Genomic DNA, 22792 nt, shown 5'->3' with positions numbered 1-22792 from the left:
TTTTAGTAATTTAAAATATAGTCCTCATTATAAATATTTTTAAAAAAAAAATCGAAGCAGTTTTCTTTCTAATTTTTCCTAATAAATCTGCATCAACCAAATTGTAAATTAATTAAAAATAAAGATAAAATCATTAGAACAATGAAATGTTAGATTTGTAAATGAAGATTATAGTAATAGATATTCGAGTGATGATGAGTCGAGCTTATTAGCGTGAACATCAAAAAAAAAATAATAAGATTTAAATTTAATTGAAATAATTTAAAATATGTTCGATATTCACTAGAATTAAAGAATCTCTAAAATTCTTTGCTTGAGGCATCGACTAGGCATTATAATCAGCACCATTTAAATCACTTTTGGAACCATATACTCCCACCTTCAATTTATTCTAAAATCAGAAAATTAGTGAAATTTTTGGTATGGGTTCGTAAAAGGGATTAACTCGAAATGATTGATCTACCCGGGCTAATATCATATTTATCCAAAAATTTACATATAATTTTTTAAATTTTTTTTGGATCACGTGGGCTAAAGCCCGGGTGAAAAGTACTCTCCCTCCGCCTGTGCTTGTGCCTGTGCCTGTGCCTAACTGACCCTATCTTACACGTTCTGTTAACCGCTATAAAAAACTTTAGGAACGATAGATAATAAAAATAAGAGAAAGATGCTTGCTAACAATCTCTGTCTTGGAAAGCTTTCTTAGTGAATAGGGCTAAGAGAAGATGATGTCAACTTATCCATGATATTCATTATATTTAAAAGAGTAAGTCAAAAAAAGTAGGTCAAAAGTATCACAAATTTATATTCGTGAGACGAATTAATCTAGTCTATATTTACAAATAAAAGTAATACATTTTTATGATCCGAGTGGGATTGGAGATTCGTCTCATAAAAGTGATACGTGAGACGGTTTATAAGTGTTTTTGTACACTTAAAAATATGATTTATAAAAAAAATGTGAAAATGATGTATGATTAAACTAACAAAGTTAATGCGTTGCAAGTAGAAAGTGAGTGGACACCAAAAGCAACGTAATGTTTGACTTACGATAATTAATTTCACTTTATTAGTTTAGTGATAAGAACATCATTTGTAAATGTATTATGTACTGTCATGCATTATTCAAAATGCGAAAATTCTGCTACAGAAAGTATACTTTTTTTATTTGATTTCGATTTCGATTTCGATTTCGATTTCGATTTCGATTTCGAATACTTAAAAAAATATTTATAATATTATTTATTAAAGATAAATTGTAATTTGATTTCAATGATTTGATTGATGTTAGATAAATAATTAATAGATGAATAAATAGTGTGACCAAATAAACATGAGATACGGTAAGATAAATTATCAAGTGATTAATTATGTGGGACGTCAAACTCTGCCTTAGGATGCTACTTATTAGTTACATAAAAACTCTTGTAAGACGGCATTACAAATCAATTTTATTAGACAAATATTCTATTTGGTAATCCATGAAAAATATTATTTTTATGTCAAATATTTTATTTTTATTATAGATATGAACACGAACATATCACGAATAAATATTTATTATATTATCTCATAAAAAACTTGTTCAATTAATTAATACGAGTAACATGGCTGTGGGCGGGGATGCCATTGACAGTTGAAGCCTATTTCGATATTTATTTTTCAAAAGAGGAATTTAAAAGTGCAAACCTTAAATATGACATAACATATCAACCACGTGGAGGTACCGACATTTGTTTTAGAACATATAATTTTTTTTGGTCGAAATATATATATCTCGTTATCGAAATTTAAATAAAAATCATATAAAAATATAATATATCTTTTGTAAAATAGTCTCACATATCTTTATTTATGAGACGAGTCAAAATTATTCATATTTACATTTCATGAGTGACCCAAATAAGAAATCAATCTCATAAAATTGACTCGTATGACTGTCTCACGAAAAGTTTTTGTGAGAAATATATTACCTCGTCCCTGTGATTTTTTATTTTTTGATTTATGATTTTTTTTTAAACCAAGTATTTATAGGCTGTGAATTTACTAGTATTCAGAATATAATATTCATATTCATATCTACAAAAGTGTGGTAGCCATCACTTAGCCTCTAATTTAACATTTGACATCTTTCTTGAAAACGATTCAATAATAACGTACATTAATAGACAGATACAAATGAATGGAGGTTAAAAAAACGCAAATTATAATTATTAGTTTTTATATATATAGAGTTAAAATAGTGTTATTTTGTATTTTTTTCCCTTCAAATTTTATTTTTTTAATTATGTTTTAATTATTCTATTTTTTAAATACCAAATAATTAAATCGAATAAAAAAAATCATATTTCAACATCATCTCATCATTGTAGGAACATATAATAAAGTTATTAATGTTGACATCAGTATGATCAGTTTCATCTCACCAACTTTCTCACAACATTGAACATGTACTAAATTTACATATTTTCCGCCTTTCAGATATCGTTGAAAGGAAATTATGAGAACAAATTTGTGTTTTAGTAAATGAAGAATTTGGTAGCATAAGCTATCCTGAAAAAAAGTATTGAGTGACTTTGTTTAGAAGTTATTTTTCTTGTGACGGACTAATTAAGATGCATATAAAAATGACCTCTTTTGTTTGTTAGGCAATCTGATGCCGAACAAATTCCAAAGAGTGTCAAAATGATAAATAATAATAATAATAATAATAATATACCTTAATTATGCGTGGAAAGATATATGCTATTGATAAGTATACGCAGTTAAATATGACTAATTTTATTACAGAAATTTATTATCAATTTTTTTATTTTTTTATTCCAACAATTTGTCCTAGTTATGTTTATTTATGCTATAGAATTATTAATTTGTGATATTGAAGGGTACATAGATTTATATAAATGTCTTCTAAAAAACTATTATCTTAAAAATATTATTAATTTATCGAATATTAATTTACACATATTTATTAAATTTATTATCGATACTTTATTATTAAGTGAATAATCCACGATAATTTTCAATTTTCTAAATTAATTTTTTCTAATAATTAAATTTGTATCTTAGTCTTTTTGTTATCATTTTTCCATTATTTTTTTTAAATCAATGGCAAGTTTTATTATATAAATAAATTCTCTATACATTACATTAATTTCTACAAAATATCTTTCAAAAAAGAAATCTACAAATATATAATTTTCCAATAATTAACATTAGTTAAAATTAATAAAATAAAATATATAAAAGTTTGGATATATATTTATTTTGAGTAAAAGTTTTGGGTATTTTGAAAACCTTAAAGATTATTTTTTTCCTTTTCTCTAAAAAATCCACCACATATATAACTCGAGAAACGAAGCTTCTTGCCCATTTAAAAAGTTAGATTAATTATACTAGATAAGCATGGTGATATTTCCTTCAAATTTATATGTTTTTAGTCTTTTAATTCTTCTGCGCATTTAAAAAATAACATATTCAGAATTTTCCCATCTTTGTTTGAACAATTCTTAGCTTATAAAAAATTTTAATTTTGGTCATGTAAATTTATCTTTTCGCGTTTTTAATTCAAACTATTTTCAAATTTCAATTTTAATTCGATATTTTTGTAATCAATTTTATTCATGTTTTTAATATGACTTGACGCTGATACGACAATGATATGCATGTACAATACCACATAAAAACCAACATGGAAAAAAAGACTAAAATTGAAATACATAAGAAGATCGAAATCAGACAACTGACATGATAGATGATCAAAATCTTAAAAAACAGACGTAATTAATTTAAAAAAATACAAATTTTCTTTTTGATTTATTATCTCACCATGTCATCAAAGCTCCTTATAACTTATCTAGATGGTTTAAGAACTTTAGGTTTTGAGGACTCAAGGCATATCTATACTTCCTAAACATCTTTGTAGAGCAACTGAAACCTTCGGTAATCCTTCAGCTAATAACAATATGCTCGCCCTTCATATATCCTATAAGCTATGTATATTGCCAGCAATATTCAGATAAAGCAAGCATCATGTATCCAAACATATTGTTTTGGTTTCGAGAGTGAGATAGCTACCCATAGGAGGACCAAACGCCGGAATAGAGGGTGGTGGTCCTTATTCCCTTAGACTTCTTTTCTCATTTGCAAAAACTTTGATCATCTCACGAGTCGAATTTGTATGACAATATTCCATCCTAACATGTTCATAAAAAAATATTATTTTTTATGTTAAAAATATTATTTTTTTTATATGAATCTGGATCATATCAACCCGTTATACAAATATAGATCCGTAGGACCGTCTCACAAGAGACTTACTCTTTCACATAAACATGAAAAAAGAGACTAAGCGAATTAGTATGTTGCCGTTGCTATGCGTAAACACCTATTTAACGAATCAAGGACACTTGTTTACCAATAAAACTATACAAAAATGTGGAATCCAACAACAAGCGAGAAAGGCGCATTGGTGCGAATTCTGGTTAGCAGGGCAGAGGTAGACGTGGATGAGATTAGAAGATTTTTCAAGAAAAAATACGGTAAAGAATTGAAAAATGTAATTTGTGAAAGTGCTGAGGAGGGAAATTACAGGGGATTTCTGGCTGCATTGGCTAATAAGGCCTCCACCTGTTAATTTATGTGGCTTGTAGACTTATAGCGAAGGAAATGAAGGATGATTTTTCCATCACCGACACATTATATGCTTGTATAATTTTTTAAATGAGAATGTTAATTTGATTTATTCTATTTTTATATAAAAATTGGGAATGTTAGGAGAATAAAACCTAGAATGTTATCTGATTTTATTTATAAATATGATTTTTCACGTGAAATTAAATATTAAGAAATCATATATTTCCGGTAATAATCTTACACGTGAAAATTTATTATTAAGTAAACTAGGGGATTTCGATTGCCCACATAACGAAGAAAAAGAAAACACTCGAAAATTAAGTGGGATTTCTCAAGCATAAAGCAACAATATCCCTGTAAAATCAGCAAGACTTGATTCTCTTTCCCAATGGGAAATCCACAAGAAACCACTTGGGTAATCCATCGCATCATGTTTTCTCAATTGTTCTTAAACGTTACAATATGTATATAAATGAATTGAAGACAAACAATACCTCAACTGACTATACAAAACATTCTCAACAAATAATAACAAATGGAAGGAAAATCAGGTGCTCAAGCGCTTGAAATTCACGAATTCGAGCCATTTTGTAAATGGCAACGCAAGGAGGATCGTGACATTCTTGAAATCCATCTTCAAGGTGAATTTTTTATGCAATAAAACTATGATGTTGTCATTTTTTAGCTTTTTCTATGGAGCATAAAACAATATATTTTACTTCGGTTTAAGACAAACTCAATTTTTTTTCTATCGTCGATTCACATGTTAAGTACATGACGAAAAATTGTTTCATTTAATAACATAGAAGAAGGGGAAGAACAGTAGCCTAGTCACCACAAATAGTGTTAGACCTGTCTTAACATCAACTCATCAAGTAACATTTCCTTCTCTCCTAATTGAACATCACATTGTTATCATCATTTTCACATTTATATTTTAAAGTAGGACAATGTCTCCAAAAGGGTCCTTTTAGTTCCGCATTTCTATGTCCCCTCAGTCTCATGTGAGGAATTTGGCCATAACTCTTTCCAAATTTTATTTCAAGATTTCGAAACGGAACAGCTAAGAGTGCAAATTAGCCATCAAGGGACACTAAAGATTTCAGGGGAACGCTCAATAAATCCATCTCGGAAAAGTAAATTCTACAAGGAACTAAAAATATCAAACATCTATGATTCCTCAACAATTAGTGCAAAGTTTGTGAATGATTGGCTCCATATTACAATGCCCAAAATAAAAAACAGAGTCACTGAAAAGGATGACAAAAGGGTCATTGGATCCAAGGATGATCAAAGGCCTAAAATGGAGTCCACCAAAGATGAAGCCACGGCAATGCCTTCGAATGATGTAGGGAATTCAAATGCATATATAGAAGATGAGTTCCGGGGACGGAAATGGGCTGCTTCGGCTTTGAAAGTGGCCAAGACAGCCGTGACCGTGGCAGCTATAGGTGTGACTGTGGCGGCGTTGGTGTCTTATGTTATTTATATGTACAAATCTACCGTTGTTGAGGTTGATGACTGTAATTACTAATGATTATAAACTTGATATTCGGTCAGCCCGTTTGATCGTAATGTACAAATTCAGTTTAGAGATGTACATGATGCCATTCAGGTTCAGCATTACTTATTTTTATTAAAAATAATTGAATTTAAATTTAATGCAAAAAAATAATAATTACTGCGAATTTAGCCACTTGTTCTGATTTCAATTTCTCTTGATCAAGATACACTAATTGAAACAATGCTTAAAATACAAAATACAGTAACACTTCAGAAGCGTGAAAGATAAAAACACGGAAACCAAAAATAAAAGGCCATTTGGCAGCCTTCAACCAATCGCTGAATTAATTTTCATGACAAACAACAAATTATTCAATACTGAGAAACCATTTCTTAGAACTTGAGAAACAACTAGTTATAGAATCTAGTGTGTGTGTGGGGCACCATTAAATTTGCTCATTTAGCACTTGCAAGCTGAGTGCGAAGGAGTTTTGCTGCAGAAACCATGTTTTCGAGTGCAGGCTTCACTTCACCATACTTGCGCGTTTTCAGACCACAATCGGGATTTACCCACAAGATGTTGGTTTCAAGAACAGCAAGCATCTTATTGATCCTGTCCGCAATTTCTTCGGTAGATGGTATTCTTGGGGAGTGGATATCGTACACACCAGGACCAATTCCAGCACCATATTTCACGCCTTCACGGAACACAGATAGCAGCTTCTCATCAGACCGGGAGTTTTCAATTGTGATCACATCAGCATCCATGTCGATAATGGAGTGGATGATGTCGTTGAAGTTGGAGTAGCACATGTGGGTGTGGATCTGTAGTGTCAAAATGAAAAAAAGGTTATTGATAAGTGTTATTATGGTGTCGGGTATATACAATACATTTTTGCCTAAAAATATAGTTTTGTAACAGATGAAAAAAATTAATTTTCTACCTTACATGACGATTCAAGAATAAACCGGAGCTCGAGGAAAATATACACTGGTATTAAATTCTATACATATACATGCACGTTGGTCTTGCATACAAGAAGTTTATCGCCCCAGGTTTTTTTTAAATACTGCTATCATGCTAGAAACCATTTCTTTTAAAAAAGTCGAGCATGCTGATGGGAGGTGCCCAACATTTTTTTTAACACCATAAGATAATTGACTAGAAAGGGCGAGGTAAATGGGACAAACCTGGGTCGTGTCCTCGACACCAGAGTTGGTGATTCGGAATGAGTGGACGGCCCAGTCTAGGTAGAAAGCATGTTCGGCCTTCCTCAGAGGCAATCCTTCTCTCAGTGCAGCTTCGTCAATTTGGATCACCGTAATTCCTGCCTTCTCAAGATCCTCAACTTCGTCCTTAATGGCCAAAGCGATTTGATAGCAGGTTTCGAATCTGCGAACCAAGAAATGCGAGTCAGAATTTGTTTAAATGGTGAGAAACAAGAAATGTCATCTTTCCAGGAAAGATATAGACCTGGGTTGGTCGTTTCGTACGAAGGACCAGTTGAGAATGGTAACTGGGCCTGTAAGCATTCCCTTCATTGGGCGCTTGGTCATGCTCTGGGCAGCAGTGGACCAGAAGACGGTCATTGGCTTGGGCCGACTCACATCACCATAAATAATCGGTGGCTTCACACAGCGAGATCCATAAGATTGCACCCATCCATTGGCAGTGAAGGCGAAGCCAGACAATTGCTCGCCGAAGTACTCAACCATGTCGTTCCTCTGGAATTAAAAAATTCAAAATATAAAGACATAATCACAATGACTTTATAGTATCTTCGATTTGTCAGAACATGACAAATAGCTTATTTATGATCATTTCATTGGCTTACCTCTGGCTCTCCATGAACAAGAACATCGATGTCGAGCTCCTCCTGAAGCTTGACAACTTTCTTGATTTCCTCTTTTATAGAGGAGATATAATCCTCCTCCGAGATCCTACAAAACGAAATGTTTTAAAATACATAATCTCAAGCACGTGCTGATTACAAAGTGCAGAGGAAGAGAGAATCACTCACTTTTTGGCTTTGTATTCACGGCGGACTCTTCTGAGTTCTATGGTCTGGGGAAAGGAACCAATGGTGGTGGTTGGTAGGATTGGAAGGTTAAGCTTCTTTTGTTGAACATCAAGTCTAGAACTAACATTGGTAGCACGGCGGTGGTCAGAGCCCTTCAAATCGGCAGCCTTGTTTGCAAAAAGTAGAGTAGATTGGTAAGCACAAGACAGAACTCTGTCAAATGGTAAATATGCAGATTAACTACTTACAGCCTTTTGGACAGCTTTATTATTCACCCTCGGAGAGGATTTCCTGGAAGCCTGAGCAGCAGAATTAGCAGAGAAGAATGTCTGACTTGCAATAAACAACCAAACACGCATATTAGTTTATTCATCTCATATTCCAGACAAAACTATAAGGAAATTGTGGAAAGACATGCGAACAGTATACTAATTAACAAATTTATTTAGGAAGAAAAGTCCAAATGAAAATAATGTCCTCAATTCATAAGACGGCTGTTGTGAATTATATACCTCGTCCTTCTTTCCAGCCAGTGACTTTGCCAAAGCATCAACTTCAACAATTTTTTGCGCAGCAAATGCGAGCCAGGATTTAATTTCTTTGTCCAGCTTAGGCTCATTTACAAGATCCACAGCGGTGTGGAGAAGGGAGCAGGAGGTGGACACAACAAGCTTATCTGCACAAAAAGTGAATAAAACGACTCTCCATAACAGCAAATTGATACCTCGTAAATTCAGGAATTCGGCAATATACCCTTTCCCACGATGCCTTCAAGAGACTGCAGGGTGATGAGAGATGCATCCAGATCATTAGCCCAGATGTTCCTGCCATCAACCACTCCAGCAAAAAGGACTTTTCCAGAAGGGAATTCACTCTTGATCAAGTCAAGGGTCTTGCTACCACGGACCAAATCAAAACCAAACCCAGCAACACCGGCAAGAGAGGTAAGGGTTTTGAATGCCGCCGCAGGGACATCAGCAAAGTAAGTCTCAATAAGAACATGAAGCCCAGATAAGCTTGATTCTAATTGAGCATATGCCTTGGTGAATGCTTCCAATTGGTGAGAGTCGAGATCCAAAACAAGTGTGGGCTCATCAAACTGGATCCACGAAGCACCTGTTGCCTTCAATTCAGTAATAACTTCCCTGCAGGTAGACATCCATTTAAATACCAAATTGGTTCGACAATGTGACGAGTGAGACAGTCAATTGATTAAAAATATTGTAAAATGTTTTCTTACTTGTAGACTGGAAGAATTTTGTCAAGAAGAGAGAGAAGAGGGAAAGTCTTTTCAACACCCTTGGCTGGCTTAGAAAGTAACAAGTATGTAACAGGGCCGACAAGTACAGGGACGGTATCAACACCAAGCTGCATGAAGTTGAATCCCGTCAGGTGGCAGTAACAAATCGAACAAACTTTTAGTTAACAATGATACACCCATTATGCAATGACACTTGAAAATACAAAGATATGAGGGCAATGACTACCATCTTTTAGAAAAACACACATGTTCTGTTTATTGGTAAAATTGGAAATATAGAAGGAGATTTACAGAGCTCATACCGCTTTAGCCTCTTTGTATTCGTTCACAGCTTTGTGGGAAGCATATGAAAATTTCACATCTGGTCCCAATTCTGGCACAATAAAGTGGCTGCAATGGCAAAAGAATGCATGAGTTTAAAAAACATAACCAACATAAAGATGAACTCTCTAAGGCTATGTGGAGTTTTACACATCACTTACTAGTTGGTGTCAAACCACTTGGTCATTTCCATAGCAGGAACTGAGGCATTTCCTCTTGCCATGGAAAAGTAGGTTGAGAAACCAATCTCAGTGCCACTCCAATTGTATCTCGAGGGGACAGCACCAAGCATAGCAGTTGTATCAAGTACCTGATCATAGTAAGAGAACGTGTTGCTAGGAATGTACTTGATCCCGGCATCAGTCATCTGCTTCCAGATGGATGCCCTGAGGTCAGCCGACACTTTTTCCAAATCCTCCGCGCTGCTCTTGCCATCCCAGAAAGATTCCAGAGCAAACTTCAGCTCTCTCTTAGGGCCCATACGTGGGTATCCAACAATGTGAGAAGCCATGTTTCTGGTTCATCAAATACATTCGATCACATCACGATTTAAATTATACAACATAAATATCACATAGGTGATACATACAAATTACAATCAAATCAAGTTAATAAAATTATGCATGTTAATCAAGTGAGATACCAGAAACCAAAAAAAGTTTTTGACTCTATTAATCACATGGCTCACATGCAGCCCGCCCGTAAGTTAAACCTTTTCTTACAATTACAACGCATCGAATGATCAAACAGGGAAAATGTCTGGAACATATCTTATCACGGATTGCCCACTAGATTAGCTCATAATGCTCACAAATGATAAATACTAGTAGAAATTTTCGTTTCGATGATTCCACTGTATGGTGGTGTTAAATCAACCACTATAGGTTCTAAGATAAAAAAACTTATTGCCAAAAAAACAAAAGAAAATTCCAGATCCAAACAAAGAAACCCATTACATGATCGAAACCCGAACCAGGGGCACGATGCCGACAAATTTAATCGAACTACACACTCTCATTATCCACTTCAAGCCAGATCTATTCGGATCAATAATCCAGATCTACACATTCCACCCCGAAAACTAACTATGTATAGCCTATCCACACATATTCCATCCCCGCCACCCAATCACAACGCCTTACTAAAGCCACGTCAGCGCATTACCTGCATCGAGATTCCAGAACACACAAAATCGACATCAATCGAATTTCAATCAACAACCATAACACTTCAAGTAAATGGAAATCACATCATCAAAAGAACACATGAAAACCAATAAAACTGGCTCTCACCGATTGATCTAAGCGAAACGAAGCAAAAAACCTTCAAAAATGCAATTCAAAAACCACAAATCCACCAAAACAACAAAAAAAAATCGGTATTCTAATTCTAGTACCACAAAAAAGGGACTCAACAAAATGAACGAACGAAGACGTCCAGCAAAAAATATAAATACACAACACGAACGGAGCGAGACACTAGAGATAGAAAGGGAATCCATACTTTTCGGGGAAATGGAGACGGGGAGCGGTTGATTTGAGGGCGAGAAATGGGATACGCGAGTTTTGGGAGTAGGGTGATGAGATTATTTATAGAGACTAATCAATTAATTAACAAAACAAAATCCTAGTAAAGTAATTGTCAGCTACTCTGATCTAACAAATGACAGAGACAGAAATATAATTTTATTAATTAAAATTTTAAATTTTAAAATTTTTTAATATTTTAAATTGATTTATCCGAATTAATATCATGTTATTATAAAATTATACAAAATATATATATAAATTTTTTAAAAAAAATTAAGCCAGCCGGACTTTTGCTCGGATATATCTTCATGTAGCTCTGTCCGTGGCTGTAGTGTGGTAGAAGATCATACATGTAGTGTTCTTATTCATTAAGTTTTCGATCCATAAATTATAGTCATTCGTTCAATATGATATTTAATTATAATATATAAACAAGTGATTATGTGTTGAATAAATAATATCATTACCCGTATAGTTTGACATCTACCAAACTACGGTGGTAGATCTATGATAGTGAAATCTTCTCATGGAGAATTCAGTGAAATTTCGATAGGGGTAACTGGGTGACGCGCGATTATTGGGGCGCGTGCTTTTAATGCTGATTGTGATATGATTCATGATATCGACCAATATTGATGGTTTTCTTCAATTTTAATTTGATTTGATTACTTATTTTTGGTCAAAAATATAATTTTAATTCTTCAGTGATTTGGATTATAATTTTATATTACAAAGTTTTCAGAAGTTTTATATAAAAATTTGACCAACTTATTTACTGAATTATTCGAACATAAAAATAAGATATTCATTTCACAATTTTATTTAAAAGTCTTTTTATTGAAATAATTTGTTTACATTTAAACTATATAACCCTAATCCGAAACAAAACAAAATTGAACAGATCAGAACGGGTTTAGAACATTATTGTTATCAAATTTAATTTTTTTTCCCAATCTCTTAAGAAATTATTTATGAAACAAATTACTCGAGATTAAAATGGTTTTGCATCTGTTTGTAGTGTTAAATTAACTATTAACTTTTGTTAAATGCAAAATCAGTCAATCACTCGCCACATGAATGCCTGAGCAAAAACACGGTGTCGGGGGGCAATTTTGACAACGTAAAAAAAAAACCATTTGGGGACGTAACTTGTAATGGTAAGTGTTGGTTGGTGACAATAGTTGGTAGGAACGACTAATGAGTGGTATGCCACCTGGGCCACACTCCAGATTTCGGCGTTTGCGGAACGTCAATTACCATAATTGCCCTCACTTTTTTTGTTGGTAAAGTGGGAATGCGATCCTTCTAATTTGCATCCTCCTCTTTCATCGGCACATTCGAAGCCCATCAAAACAAACAAAACAAAATAAAGGAAAAAAAAAAGAGTAATGCTTCATGTATAATTAAATTTGTACAATAATTCTTACAATACAAAAAATTCAATACAAAAATTTCATTTATCAATATCTTATTATAAATTCAATGCAAAATATCATAATATAATAACAAAATCTCATGATTTAACTATTGTAAATATCGTTGTACGATTTTGGTTGTATCTTTAGCATTATTCAAAAAAAAAAAAAATTTCTCGAAAGAACATCCACCAAAAAGGTAAGTAACATCCATCTTTCATATAATCACTGTAATAATTACAGCAGAGAAACAGACAGACTCGAGCGTATTTGAGCACTTCTATCCTTGTGAATCAACACTTGTAATTCTACTGATTTTCCTCTGAACTGAAAAAGAATGCTTCCACCTTTCGCTTAATGAATCAGTTATTTCCTGAAACTAAATCCAAGTGATGACTTTATATATTTTAGTATGCAACACATATTTTTTTTAAAAATGTTTCACATGAACTGTGTTTCCAGCCAGCCTCAGACCACGGCTAATGGAGCATAGTGATCGAAGCTACTCCGACGAACTCTCCTGCTATGATTTTGATTCTTCTTAACCACACCAGTATCCATTTCTCTGCTAGAAATCCCCTTACCAAATGCTACAGAATTTTGCTTACTTTTAAGCTGTAAAACGCCATCTTTTGCAGCTCCTCCCTGTACAAGAATCCTAATAATCCCTGTATAGTTTAAAGATTCAGCAATTTGAACGGCTGTAACGCCCTTATTTGTTTTTGCTTCAACGTCAGCTCCTCTCTTTACGAGCAATTCGATCACATCCACCTGCCCAGATTCCACAGCACAGTGCAACGCCGTGTATCCATCTTCATCTTTCGCATTAACATCGATGCCCTTTTCGATCAACATTCGTGTCACGTCTATACGTCCCTTAAATGAGGCCCGGTGAAGTGCGGTCCAGCCGTTCTGGTCCCGCCCATGAATGGATGCCCCATTTTCTAGAAACTTGAGGATCATCCTCAGCTCTCCCTTTCTCGCAGCAGTACATAGCTTGTCGGCAAGTTTTAGGACGTCAAATAGGTTTGTGTGCCCGTTTTCAGCAGCAAGATCGTAGGCCGTCTTACGTTGTTTGTTCCTTATATCTTTATTTGCCCCCTTATGGAGCAAAAGTTTCACCATTTGCTCATCTCCTATGGTGGAGGCTGTGTGTAGAGGTGTGTCACCATCACTTGTGTTTTGAATATCTGATCTAGCTGCATTGGCTAGCAGCAGCCGGGCACAGTCTCGTCTTTTCTCTTCGACGGCTAAGTGCAGTGCAGTGTTTCCGTCTTTCGTGAGCGAATTCGGATTAGCACCTTTCAGTAAAAGATGCCTAAGAACTTGAACATGGCCATTCCCTGTAGCTAGATGGATTGGACCCCAAGTGGAAAATTCTGATCTTTCCGGGCTGGCTTTGTGAGCCAAGAGTAGCTCAACTATTAGTTCTTCCCCCGAGGCAGAAGCCGCCTCGAGTGGGCTCGATCCGGTTCTGTTAGTAGCCTCAATATCAGGCTCGAATTCAAGCAACAACTGGACCAAATCAGGCCTACTCTGAGCAACAGCCAAATGTAACAATGAATTTCCCTCAGAATCAACAGAATCAGCGGCTCTCGAATTCGGAACACTCTTTTCCAGAACCTCCCTGATTTCATCCATACAACCTTTAGCTACCAAACTGCTCAAAACCATCGATCCAACAAACATGATCTTGATCCCACTATCAGAATACACCTGTTTCTTCTTGTTAGTGAACCAATCGTTCGGAACCGAATCATAAGTCGATGTTGGATTCTTCACACCTGCTCCAGGAGCCACCACACTTTGCAAAACGAAAGAATCATCACAATGCGGGTACCGGTATGGCAGCGAAGAATTCGGAGAAAGTTGGTAAGTGATTTCAAGTGTGAGTGTGGTGAGAGGTAGTATGATCCCGGAGTGTGGAACAACTGTGTACCGTGTCTTGTTCAACGGTTGGATTCGAAACGCAACTGGCATCGTGTGCATAACGTTGCGTAAACTGATGGAACCGGAGCATTTCTGCCCGGGTTCGATTTCGATTGCCACTGTATTGGATGGCTCTAACCTTATTAGCCTATCCATTCTTGGATTTCTTCACTCTTTCAAGTTCAATTGTATATGAAGAGTGTAAAGCTCCAACCAACTGAATGGAGTGGAAAAATATATGAAGAGAAACAATACAGCAGCCGGCTTTAACAAGGCAGCGCCACTTGTTGGAGTTGAAATCAATGAAGACTTGTTCTATTCTCTGTCCGACTTGTTAAATACCCACCCAAGTCCGTAGTTTGTGTAAATTATATAATATATTAATCCACACGAAATTAAAACTAAGATTATACTCCTCACAAAATTAAAAACTCTTCTTTATAATATAAATTAAATTAATTACAAAAAATATTTAAATCCAATTTTTTTTTAAAAAAATTAAAGAATTGTATAAGCACGCAAGTAACATGACACTAATATAATATAAATATATAAAAGAACACAAAAAATCAAACTAATCTTATAATTTTTTTTTAAAAAAATGCTGCTTTTATTTTATTTTATTTTTAATTTTTTGAGGTCATTTTCAGTGCTTTGTAATGTTTTGTGGCAGTAAAAAAATAAATAATTTCACATTGTAACAAGGCAGTATACAGTTCAAGAATGTGACACATGAAAGCTAAATGATTCCAATTAAATATAAAAAAAAATCGAAAACTACCAGACGCCATTTCCATATCTTGTGCTATATATGAAAAATATGGTAAAGTACATTGGAATGATGCTATATTGATTGTTGATGATATCGGAAAATATATTTTAAATTACTTTTCTTGGGATTTAATGGTTTTTTAGATACTTATAATATTCTATATTTCAATGTCACCAAAGCTACTACTACAATGTAAAATAATATAATCTGAGCTTGTAACAAGTAAATTGGAAAACTATTTAAAAAAATTGTTTTAAGTATGCAATTTATTTAAGTCCGACAAGTTCTACGATTTAACATATCATATTATTTATAAAAATTGTTCCAAATTTTATTGATATTATTAAGAAGTTTCCATCTTATACAAAGTTATAACGTAATGGTAGAACCGAGCGTTTATCGCTTTACCAGAATCTATATCTGGAGGTAATGGACTGAAATGTAATAATAATAAAAAAAAATCAACCAATTACATTACAATATCAATGAATGTTTAATGTTTGATATAGAAAAAAAAAAAAAAAAAGATTTGAGGGTTGTCTCATGGCTTGTCTTATAGGGTAACTTGCCACTGTCCATTAATGGAATTTGTCAAATCTATGACTTATTCTATGGTTCTTATTTGTTATAATATAATATATTAGCTAGAAAAATATTTCTCACATAAAGAAGATCATTGAGTTTATATGATTATTATATATTTATCTAAATCTATATTTGCATATTTTAATCAAAAAGTGTTTAAAAGAGTATTATATATTTCTCTCTTTAATATGTGCAATTTTAAATTATATAAATATCCATTTTTATATACACAAAAACTAATATGAGACGGTCTGTCAATTTTATGAGATTAATATTCTATTTGAGTTACTCATGCCAAAAATATTACTTTTATTGTAAATATGAGAATGATTGACTCGTCTCATGAATAAAGATATGTGAAACCGTCTCAGACCTACTCTTTTATATATTAAGGATTAGGATATCGATATCTTTGCTTCTTAGTTGTAAATATCTTGGGTTATGCTTATACCTCATTTATATTAACGTGATGTGCAAAAATTATCATTTTTTTTTTTATGTTTTTTTATATTATGTAATATTTATATTATCTATTATTAAATTTGAGATGCTTAAAGTAACAAATTTTAACGTTATGGTGAATTTTTAAAATATCGAGAATACCCCTCTAAAATTATAAAAGTATTATATTTTAATTTACTAAAAATATTAAAAAATTTATTTTAATAAATTTTTACATTTCTTTATAACTATAGTATTCACTTTTCAAAATTTTTAAAATTTTTATTTAATATTTTACCCAAATATTTGAATTTTTAAATAATTATATCATTCAAAATATAAAAAATTACTTAAGAAACCATTGTATTTACTTTAATAATGAAGTAAAAGATTAAAGCTTGATATTTAAAAAAATATTTAATTACGCACATAATTAAATTTATTAATTAACAGTGCATCGTTAATTTTTATCGCTAAAAAAAATACATTTTAATTTCAAATTTAATCGAATTTAGATTTATAATTTATTGATATTGATATAATATTAAACAACTTTAGTACCAAGCTGTCATCAAGAGTCAAGACGTCCCCAGTAGTTTCTTTTAATATATTTTTTCAGCATTTTAATGCTTTATGATCATTTCCTAATTTTAAATAAATTGAAGCCAAAGACCAGTGGAACACATGAAAACAAACTCATAACCTGCAAAATTACCTTAATAAATCATCATAAGTTTAATCGCTACCACTGCTGCTGTCTCCATGATCGTGTCCATGTTCTCTATTCTTCCTTTCTTTCTTCTTCTGTCTTCTTAATTCTCTTTTCCGATCCACCCTTGATCTTATCAATCAAACCCTAGCCTCATTTTGTTCGGGCTTTATGTACTGCCATACTGGGCGTGGCCATTGTTCGCAATAAGATTGAATAGATTATGTTTGTTTTAAACGACTCAAATAATACTAGAAGAAAGGTTTGAGATAAAATTTTATTTTTGATCATGTAATTTTGTTTTTTTGTGATTTTCATCATCTATCTTATTAAATTTCAATTTTAGTCTTGTATTTTTCTATTTTTGACAATTTTAGAAAAAAAATCAGGAACACTGATTTATGTCAACGCTACATCAACACTGCGTTGATACTACATTAACATCACTCCAAAAAAGCCTAAATTTTTTTAAAAAATAAATAGTGGGCTAAAACTTAAATTTTATAATGCGAAAGATAAAATCGTAAATAAACAAACATACACGACAAAAAAACTATTTTCCTTATCTCGCAGTTCATAAAATGCACTTTATAAAATTCACACTCAAACTACAATAAACACAAGTTACATTTCAAGTTTCAAACATCGAAGTGCAAAGGAGGAGGACACCACAGCTGCTATATTATAATAATGTATATAAATTATATTCATCGATGAAAATAAATATATATGAAACTCCAGAACATTTACACACAGGCCAGGCTTCAAGAATTTCACAATTCTACGCATTCATTCATAAATTAATTGATATTAATATTCATCACCAGATTGGAAACGAAACTTAAAATTACGACATCACTGTATATTAAATCTTATAGCCAATCAGACATATATAATGTGATGTGTAGAAGCTTGTCTGATCACCTGATTGCTCCAAGTAAATTGGCACCATCAAGTTTTGCACCTTCCAAATCCTGTCAAGAACGTATCAGCAAGATAAATATTGATCTGCAGACACACATGAGTGTGGCTCGAATATAAATTGAATGACTTACTGCATCGCGAAGATTTACATCACGTAAATAAGCTCTTTGTAGATTCGCACCTCTCAGATTTGCATTAGTTAACTTTGCGCCCTGTGATACACATATAACCAAATGGCGCAACGAGTTTAGCTGAATACAATGACATCCTAATACTGAAAACTAGGCAACTTTTCAGTGAAAAGAACCTCTTTTGATTGTTTCCAGAATCAATGCAATCGATTTAAGATGAGAAATTTGAACACCGCAAATGACAGCCATCATTAAGAAAAAATTTACTTGGCATACTTGAGATAACAAGAAGAATTGTTAAGCACAATACAACTATGAGATTAAGTCCTTAGGAGCATAATCCTCTTACATATGATTTTGTGATGGTATTCGGAAATAAATTACATGAAACAAATACAGTATTTTTACCTTCAGATTTGCTCCTTCAAGATTAGCTCCTTCTAAGTTGGCATTGGTTAGATCAGCAGTCTGGAAAAGTAAAAATAAAATAGCTTTCTTCAATCTAAACTCAGTATTTCTAAAGAATTGGGATAATACCTGTAGATGTGCAGAACGTAACTCTGCTCCGCAGAGGCTACAGTTTATCAAGCAAGCATCTGTGATATGAAAAATGACAATTCATTACGTAATTATATCCTCCAAAACTTGCAACATGCTAAAAAACGTTAAAAACCTTCGACCAAACAGGGATACATACGTACAAAGATACTCTTTCTCGAAACTCATGTATTGAAGAGCTTAGTCATGAAGAACTATGAATGTATATTTTTCATCGACATACATATTTGAAGTGCAGATAGAATTACCTTGTAGATTTGCACTCTGGAGGTTGGCCCCAGCTAAAAGAGCCCCACGAAGATTAGCCCCCGTAAATTCACATCTTTCCTAAGCAAGTTAAATTGATTGGAGACAACAAAGAAGAAATATTTATGAACTTAACCCAAATAACAATTCCAGCAGGAATTACACATTCTCATCCCAGAAATTCATGTACTGAAAGCATCATGTAGGAGTCTACTCCAAACAAAAGTATTAATAAAGGAACTCCCAGAAAGGAAAAAGCTCTTTAAATTGATAATCTTACTCTCGCAATGTTGCGTTGTGAAATATGGAAGCCTCAGCATCCACATCCTGTCACAAAATTAAAACATTCTAGCATGATGAATATCACATCTGTCTTCATATGACAAGGTTCCAAAAAGAAAAAAAAATCCCAGAAAAACGGTGCTAGCCATTAGAAAAGGAAACCAAGTAAGATGCACATCGTAGACACCAGTGGATTAACTTCATAATGTTCAAAAGAATCAAATTTTATCCTATATCTTAAATTCATATATCGGTTAAGAACAAACAAATATGTATAAAATTACATAAGCATATGTCAACAAGTAGTTTTATCATGATCAAGATAAAAAGAAAGAAACGAAAATCAAGTGACGAGCTGTAAGAGATGTCAGATGACATAATTTCATTATTTTCCATATTTCTGTAGTCTTCGATTCCATCACATTTTATCTTTCTACACTAGGGAGGGGACAAGAATGTGAGAAATCTAAAAGCATGACAAATATAATTTATAAATCATATAAAAACTAGTATCCATAAAAGACCTAACATTTATTTTGAGGATATATTGTATGCAGTTTAAAACACAACTTTCCAATAGATTAAAACATATGCATACATGTTACAGGAGATGTGGCAGCACCAACCATCCATGAAGCAGAATAATTTACATTTTCCTCTCAAAAGAGATTATAATACTCACCTTGAACTTCGCACATTGAAGATTGGCGCGTGAGAAGAAGACATTTTTAAGACATGCATAACTGAAGTCCACATAAGATAGGTCCTGCATTTTTAACAAAAGTTGCAAGAAGCTGATCAGAGTAGAGGACAAGTTGAATAGAAGCAGAAAAAAAACTAAGAAATTCATGGCCATAAATCTTCTACAGTGGGGTAAAGAAAGCATCATCAACTACACTGATAGCCAAAACTTAACCATCTTATAGCAAGCAACAGGGTTCACAGATAAACCACAATCCATACGCTTTTAAGCAAAAACTTTGACGTGATGTTCTTAATAAATTTATAATAAACTACTATGGAAATAATGGGTCTTATCAGACATGATAACTTGAGAAAAAATTCATATGATAAGCCAAAAGGAACAAATGACTTACATTGATAACCTAACAAACACCTGTTTCATAATCCATGAAAGAATATAAACTCAATTACAAGAAACTGTGTTTGAGAACAAGCAAACTTAAGTTTCTAGCATCCAGTGGTAACCAAAGCTAATTTTGTAATCATTTACTAGTTTTATATTTTCCTTTTCCCAGTTGTATATACTCTTCTCTAACTTTGGGATACTATAAGAAGGTATGAGTGCTTATCACAACATCAAAACTCAGTTAAATATTTCAGTCCAGTGGAAACATGCGTCAGAGTCGATAAGTAGTACCAGTTTTGAAAGATCAAGGCCAGAGAGATTGACTCCTCGAAATCTGACTTTCTCAGACTGAATGCATTTAATAATATCGATGCGTGTCAGTTCAGTACCCATCTCCTCGTCCACCTTCCTATTGATCAACGATGTTTTAATTCCATCAATTAAGCCCTGGAAAGTACATGGCATTTTCAGATATGCTTATTCACAGACTTAGCGAGGCAAAAGAAGGATGATAACCCCTCTAACTTGACAAATTATTCTATATTTTTTTTTCAAATTCAAGTTTCCTTACGATCCTATTTAAAAGAAAGAGAAAATTCTATCCATGCATGGACAGAAATTTTTTTATTTTATTTCCTATCATCGAGTTTAAAGTAGAAGAAATATGGTTGTTTAATAAAAGAAAGGTTATAAAACAGAACTTCAAAGAAACAAGCACATTATTACTGGTCGCATGTATCATGATTAAATAAAGAATTAGGAACTATCTAGAACAACATGAAATGAACACAGAGTAAGGAATGACTCACAAGAAGCTGGAAATATTCAGCCTCTCTCAAAAGCTCAGAATATTCATAATCTTTCAAAATGGGAACTTCACCTTCCCTCAACCAATTCAAAATATGCCGAAAATGTTTCCCATCTCTATCAACAAAAACATAGCCCTGTGGCAACATCAGTAGAAACCAGAAACTACGTGAATTGGCAGAAAACCCATCAAATGTTAGTATGTTACAAAAGAGTCAAAGTTCGTATAACGCTGGGCTTTGACAAAATTAATATGACAGACGAAGAGAACGGTAAAATAATTAAATACATTTTGAATCAAAATCATGGCTCCTTGAAAGCATCTAACATCATGTACTTTCCTGTCTAGCGTCTTTTATTTATCTTTCTGTCTAAGCAATGCTTCTCAATTGACATATTTGAGGATAACATTATGAAACAAAATAACGCTTGGGAATGCATCTCTTGCTGTTGTTATACCGTATCAGTATCCTGACAGATAGTGTGGCGACCACTGAACATTGCCGCAAGCATTGAATCAGGCTCACGCTGAGTCAATGTATCGATTGTGGTGCAAAACTTTTTGCCCCCTAAATAACAGAAACACAAGGTTCATCATACTGTGCAGGATGAATACTTTCCAAAAACTATGTTCACAAAAGATTGAAAAAAATCCATTAACCTCCCTCAAACTCAAAACCCACTAAAATCTATCATCACACTATCACAAAACTAGTTCATGTAACTGTCTATACACGAAACCATCAATGCACACGAGCAGTCGAACAAGGTAACAGAGTAAATACTTACAATTTGACTACAAAATCAGTGCACCTTACACAGAAATATAGTTTTCATAGGTGGTCAATAGGTACTAGAATTTCATCGAATTAAGTTTATGAACACACACATACCACAAACAAAAACACATCACACACACACATATTGAGAGTTACCAATGTTAAGACTGATCATGCGAGAAGAAGCTTGGGAGAAGAAGGTCATCTTCCGAATGTTGGGGTTTTTGAGCTGATGATTATAGATACTTTTCGAGTTCTGAGAAAGCTGGAATCTTATGGAGAGTTGGTATTAAACGACGACGCACAGATGAAAAGATGTTAGCAAACGAATATGAAGGAAGAACGAAAGTTAATGAGAAATTTCAAAATGGTCCTTATAAATAATTTTAATTAACATATGAACCCCATTTGTTGAGCTAATTCACAAAACTCCATATTAAAAGCCTGAAATGCATAAAAACTTCTAAAAAATATTTCCTCTATTTTTTTTTAAAAAAATCAAGCATATTTAAGTTCATGTTTTTTAAACTCAAACATTACTTTCTCAAAGAAAAATAATTTACAATTTACTTACTAAAAAGATAATATTTGACATCATTTCTTTTTCAAGTAGCCCTTGATTAACTTGATTTAAATGTATTTGGTGAATAATTACATGAACTGAAATCTTACAAAATCAATTTATTTTAAAAAATTCAAAGTGAAAATTCAGTTATTTGATAATAATTTGTTAAAAGTAATATACAAGTAGATGTGTAAAGAAATATATATTAATTTTCAATGAGAATAAAATTAAATTTTGGATTAAATCAAATAATTTATAAAATTAAATTATATTCATCAACGAAGAGTCA

General features: G+C 33.0%; 4 protein-coding genes across 6 annotated transcripts; 1 reads left to right on the top strand and 3 right to left on the bottom strand.

Annotated features, from left to right (window-relative positions):
- Positions 1-5134: 5134 nt before the first annotated feature.
- Positions 5135-6239, top strand: LOC140956246 (uncharacterized). The gene is made up of 2 exons (XM_073412946.1): positions 5135-5276; positions 5682-6239. Exons 1-2 carry the CDS (start codon positions 5171-5173, stop codon positions 6167-6169), a joined length of 594 nt encoding a protein of 197 aa, XP_073269047.1. The 5' UTR covers positions 5135-5170; the 3' UTR covers positions 6170-6239.
- A 74-nt stretch (positions 6240-6313) lies between these two features.
- Positions 6314-11399, bottom strand: LOC140991423 (5-methyltetrahydropteroyltriglutamate--homocysteine methyltransferase-like). Of its 3 annotated transcripts, none has more exons than XM_073461371.1 (12): positions 11245-11399; positions 9903-10256; positions 9723-9810; positions 9400-9527; positions 8913-9304; positions 8672-8835; positions 8408-8488; positions 8160-8326; positions 7974-8079; positions 7613-7863; positions 7330-7531; positions 6314-6963 (listed from the first exon to the last, which is right to left on the bottom strand). In XM_073461371.1, exons 2-12 carry the CDS (start codon positions 10250-10252, stop codon positions 6595-6597), a joined length of 2298 nt encoding a protein of 765 aa, XP_073317472.1. In that variant the 5' UTR covers positions 10253-10256; positions 11245-11399; the 3' UTR covers positions 6314-6594. The 3 variants fall into 3 exon arrangements, with proteins under 3 accessions (XP_073317472.1, XP_073317473.1, XP_073317471.1); XM_073461372.1 differs by lacking the exon at positions 11245-11399 and adding an exon at positions 11034-11052; XM_073461370.1 differs by lacking the exon at positions 11245-11399 and adding an exon at positions 10698-10894.
- Positions 11400-12939: 1540 nt separating this feature from the next.
- On the bottom strand, positions 12940-14890 carry LOC140956320 (protein VAPYRIN-like). The gene is made up of 2 exons (XM_073413035.1): positions 13066-14890; positions 12940-13032 (listed from the first exon to the last, which is right to left on the bottom strand). The coding sequence occupies exon 1, from the start codon at positions 14768-14770 to the stop codon at positions 13154-13156; it is 1617 nt and encodes a 538-aa protein (XP_073269136.1). The 5' UTR covers positions 14771-14890; the 3' UTR covers positions 12940-13032; positions 13066-13153.
- Positions 14891-17803: 2913 nt separating this feature from the next.
- On the bottom strand, positions 17804-22279 carry LOC140990940 (FH protein interacting protein FIP2-like). Its single transcript, XM_073460817.1, has 11 exons — positions 22095-22279; positions 21619-21728; positions 21162-21296; positions 20644-20799; positions 19945-20028; positions 19261-19307; positions 18983-19056; positions 18714-18772; positions 18585-18644; positions 18177-18257; positions 17804-18095 (listed from the first exon to the last, which is right to left on the bottom strand). Exons 1-11 carry the CDS (start codon positions 22141-22143, stop codon positions 18042-18044), a joined length of 909 nt encoding a protein of 302 aa, XP_073316918.1. The 5' UTR covers positions 22144-22279; the 3' UTR covers positions 17804-18041.
- Positions 22280-22792: the final 513 nt, after the last annotated feature.

Source organism: Primulina huaijiensis, chromosome 13 (genome assembly GCF_012295235.1).
Source record: "Primulina huaijiensis isolate GDHJ02 chromosome 13, ASM1229523v2, whole genome shotgun sequence".
Taxonomy (NCBI): Eukaryota; Viridiplantae; Streptophyta; class Magnoliopsida; order Lamiales; family Gesneriaceae; genus Primulina; species Primulina huaijiensis.
The sequence above is the reverse complement of the archived record's forward strand: the minus strand, read 5'-3'. Positions and strand labels throughout refer to the sequence as shown.

What these genes read in the sequence shown, in the direction of transcription:
- LOC140956246 (XM_073412946.1), top strand. Translation starts at nt 5,171, where the DNA reads ATGGAAGGAAAATCAGGTGCTCAAGCGCTTGAAATTCACGAATTCGAG. An exon ending in TCTTGAAATCCATCTTCAAG is followed by an intron (nt 5,277 to 5,681) that starts GTGAATTTTTTA and finishes TTTTATTTCAAG; the next exon opens with ATTTCGAAACGGAACAGCTA.
- LOC140991423 (XM_073461370.1), bottom strand. Translation starts at nt 10,759, where the DNA reads ATGAGAGTGTGTAGTTCGATTAAATTTGTCGGCATCGTGCCCCTGGTT. An exon ending in TGGCTGGAAAGAAGGACGAG is followed by an intron (nt 8,489 to 8,671) that starts GTATATAATTCA and finishes ATTGCAAGTCAG; the next exon opens with ACATTCTTCTCTGCTAATTC. An exon ending in GTACGAAACGACCAACCCAG is followed by an intron (nt 7,532 to 7,612) that starts GTCTATATCTTT and finishes CTTGGTTCGCAG; the next exon opens with ATTCGAAACCTGCTATCAAA.
- LOC140956320 (XM_073413035.1), bottom strand. Translation starts at nt 14,770, where the DNA reads ATGGATAGGCTAATAAGGTTAGAGCCATCCAATACAGTGGCAATCGAA.
- LOC140990940 (XM_073460817.1), bottom strand. Translation starts at nt 22,143, where the DNA reads ATGACCTTCTTCTCCCAAGCTTCTTCTCGCATGATCAGTCTTAACATT. An exon ending in GCCTTGATCTTTCAAAACTG is followed by an intron (nt 20,029 to 20,643) that starts GTACTACTTATC and finishes TTAAAAATGCAG; the next exon opens with GACCTATCTTATGTGGACTT. An exon ending in CCAGAGTGCAAATCTACAAG is followed by an intron (nt 18,773 to 18,982) that starts GTAATTCTATCT and finishes TTCATATCACAG; the next exon opens with ATGCTTGCTTGATAAACTGT.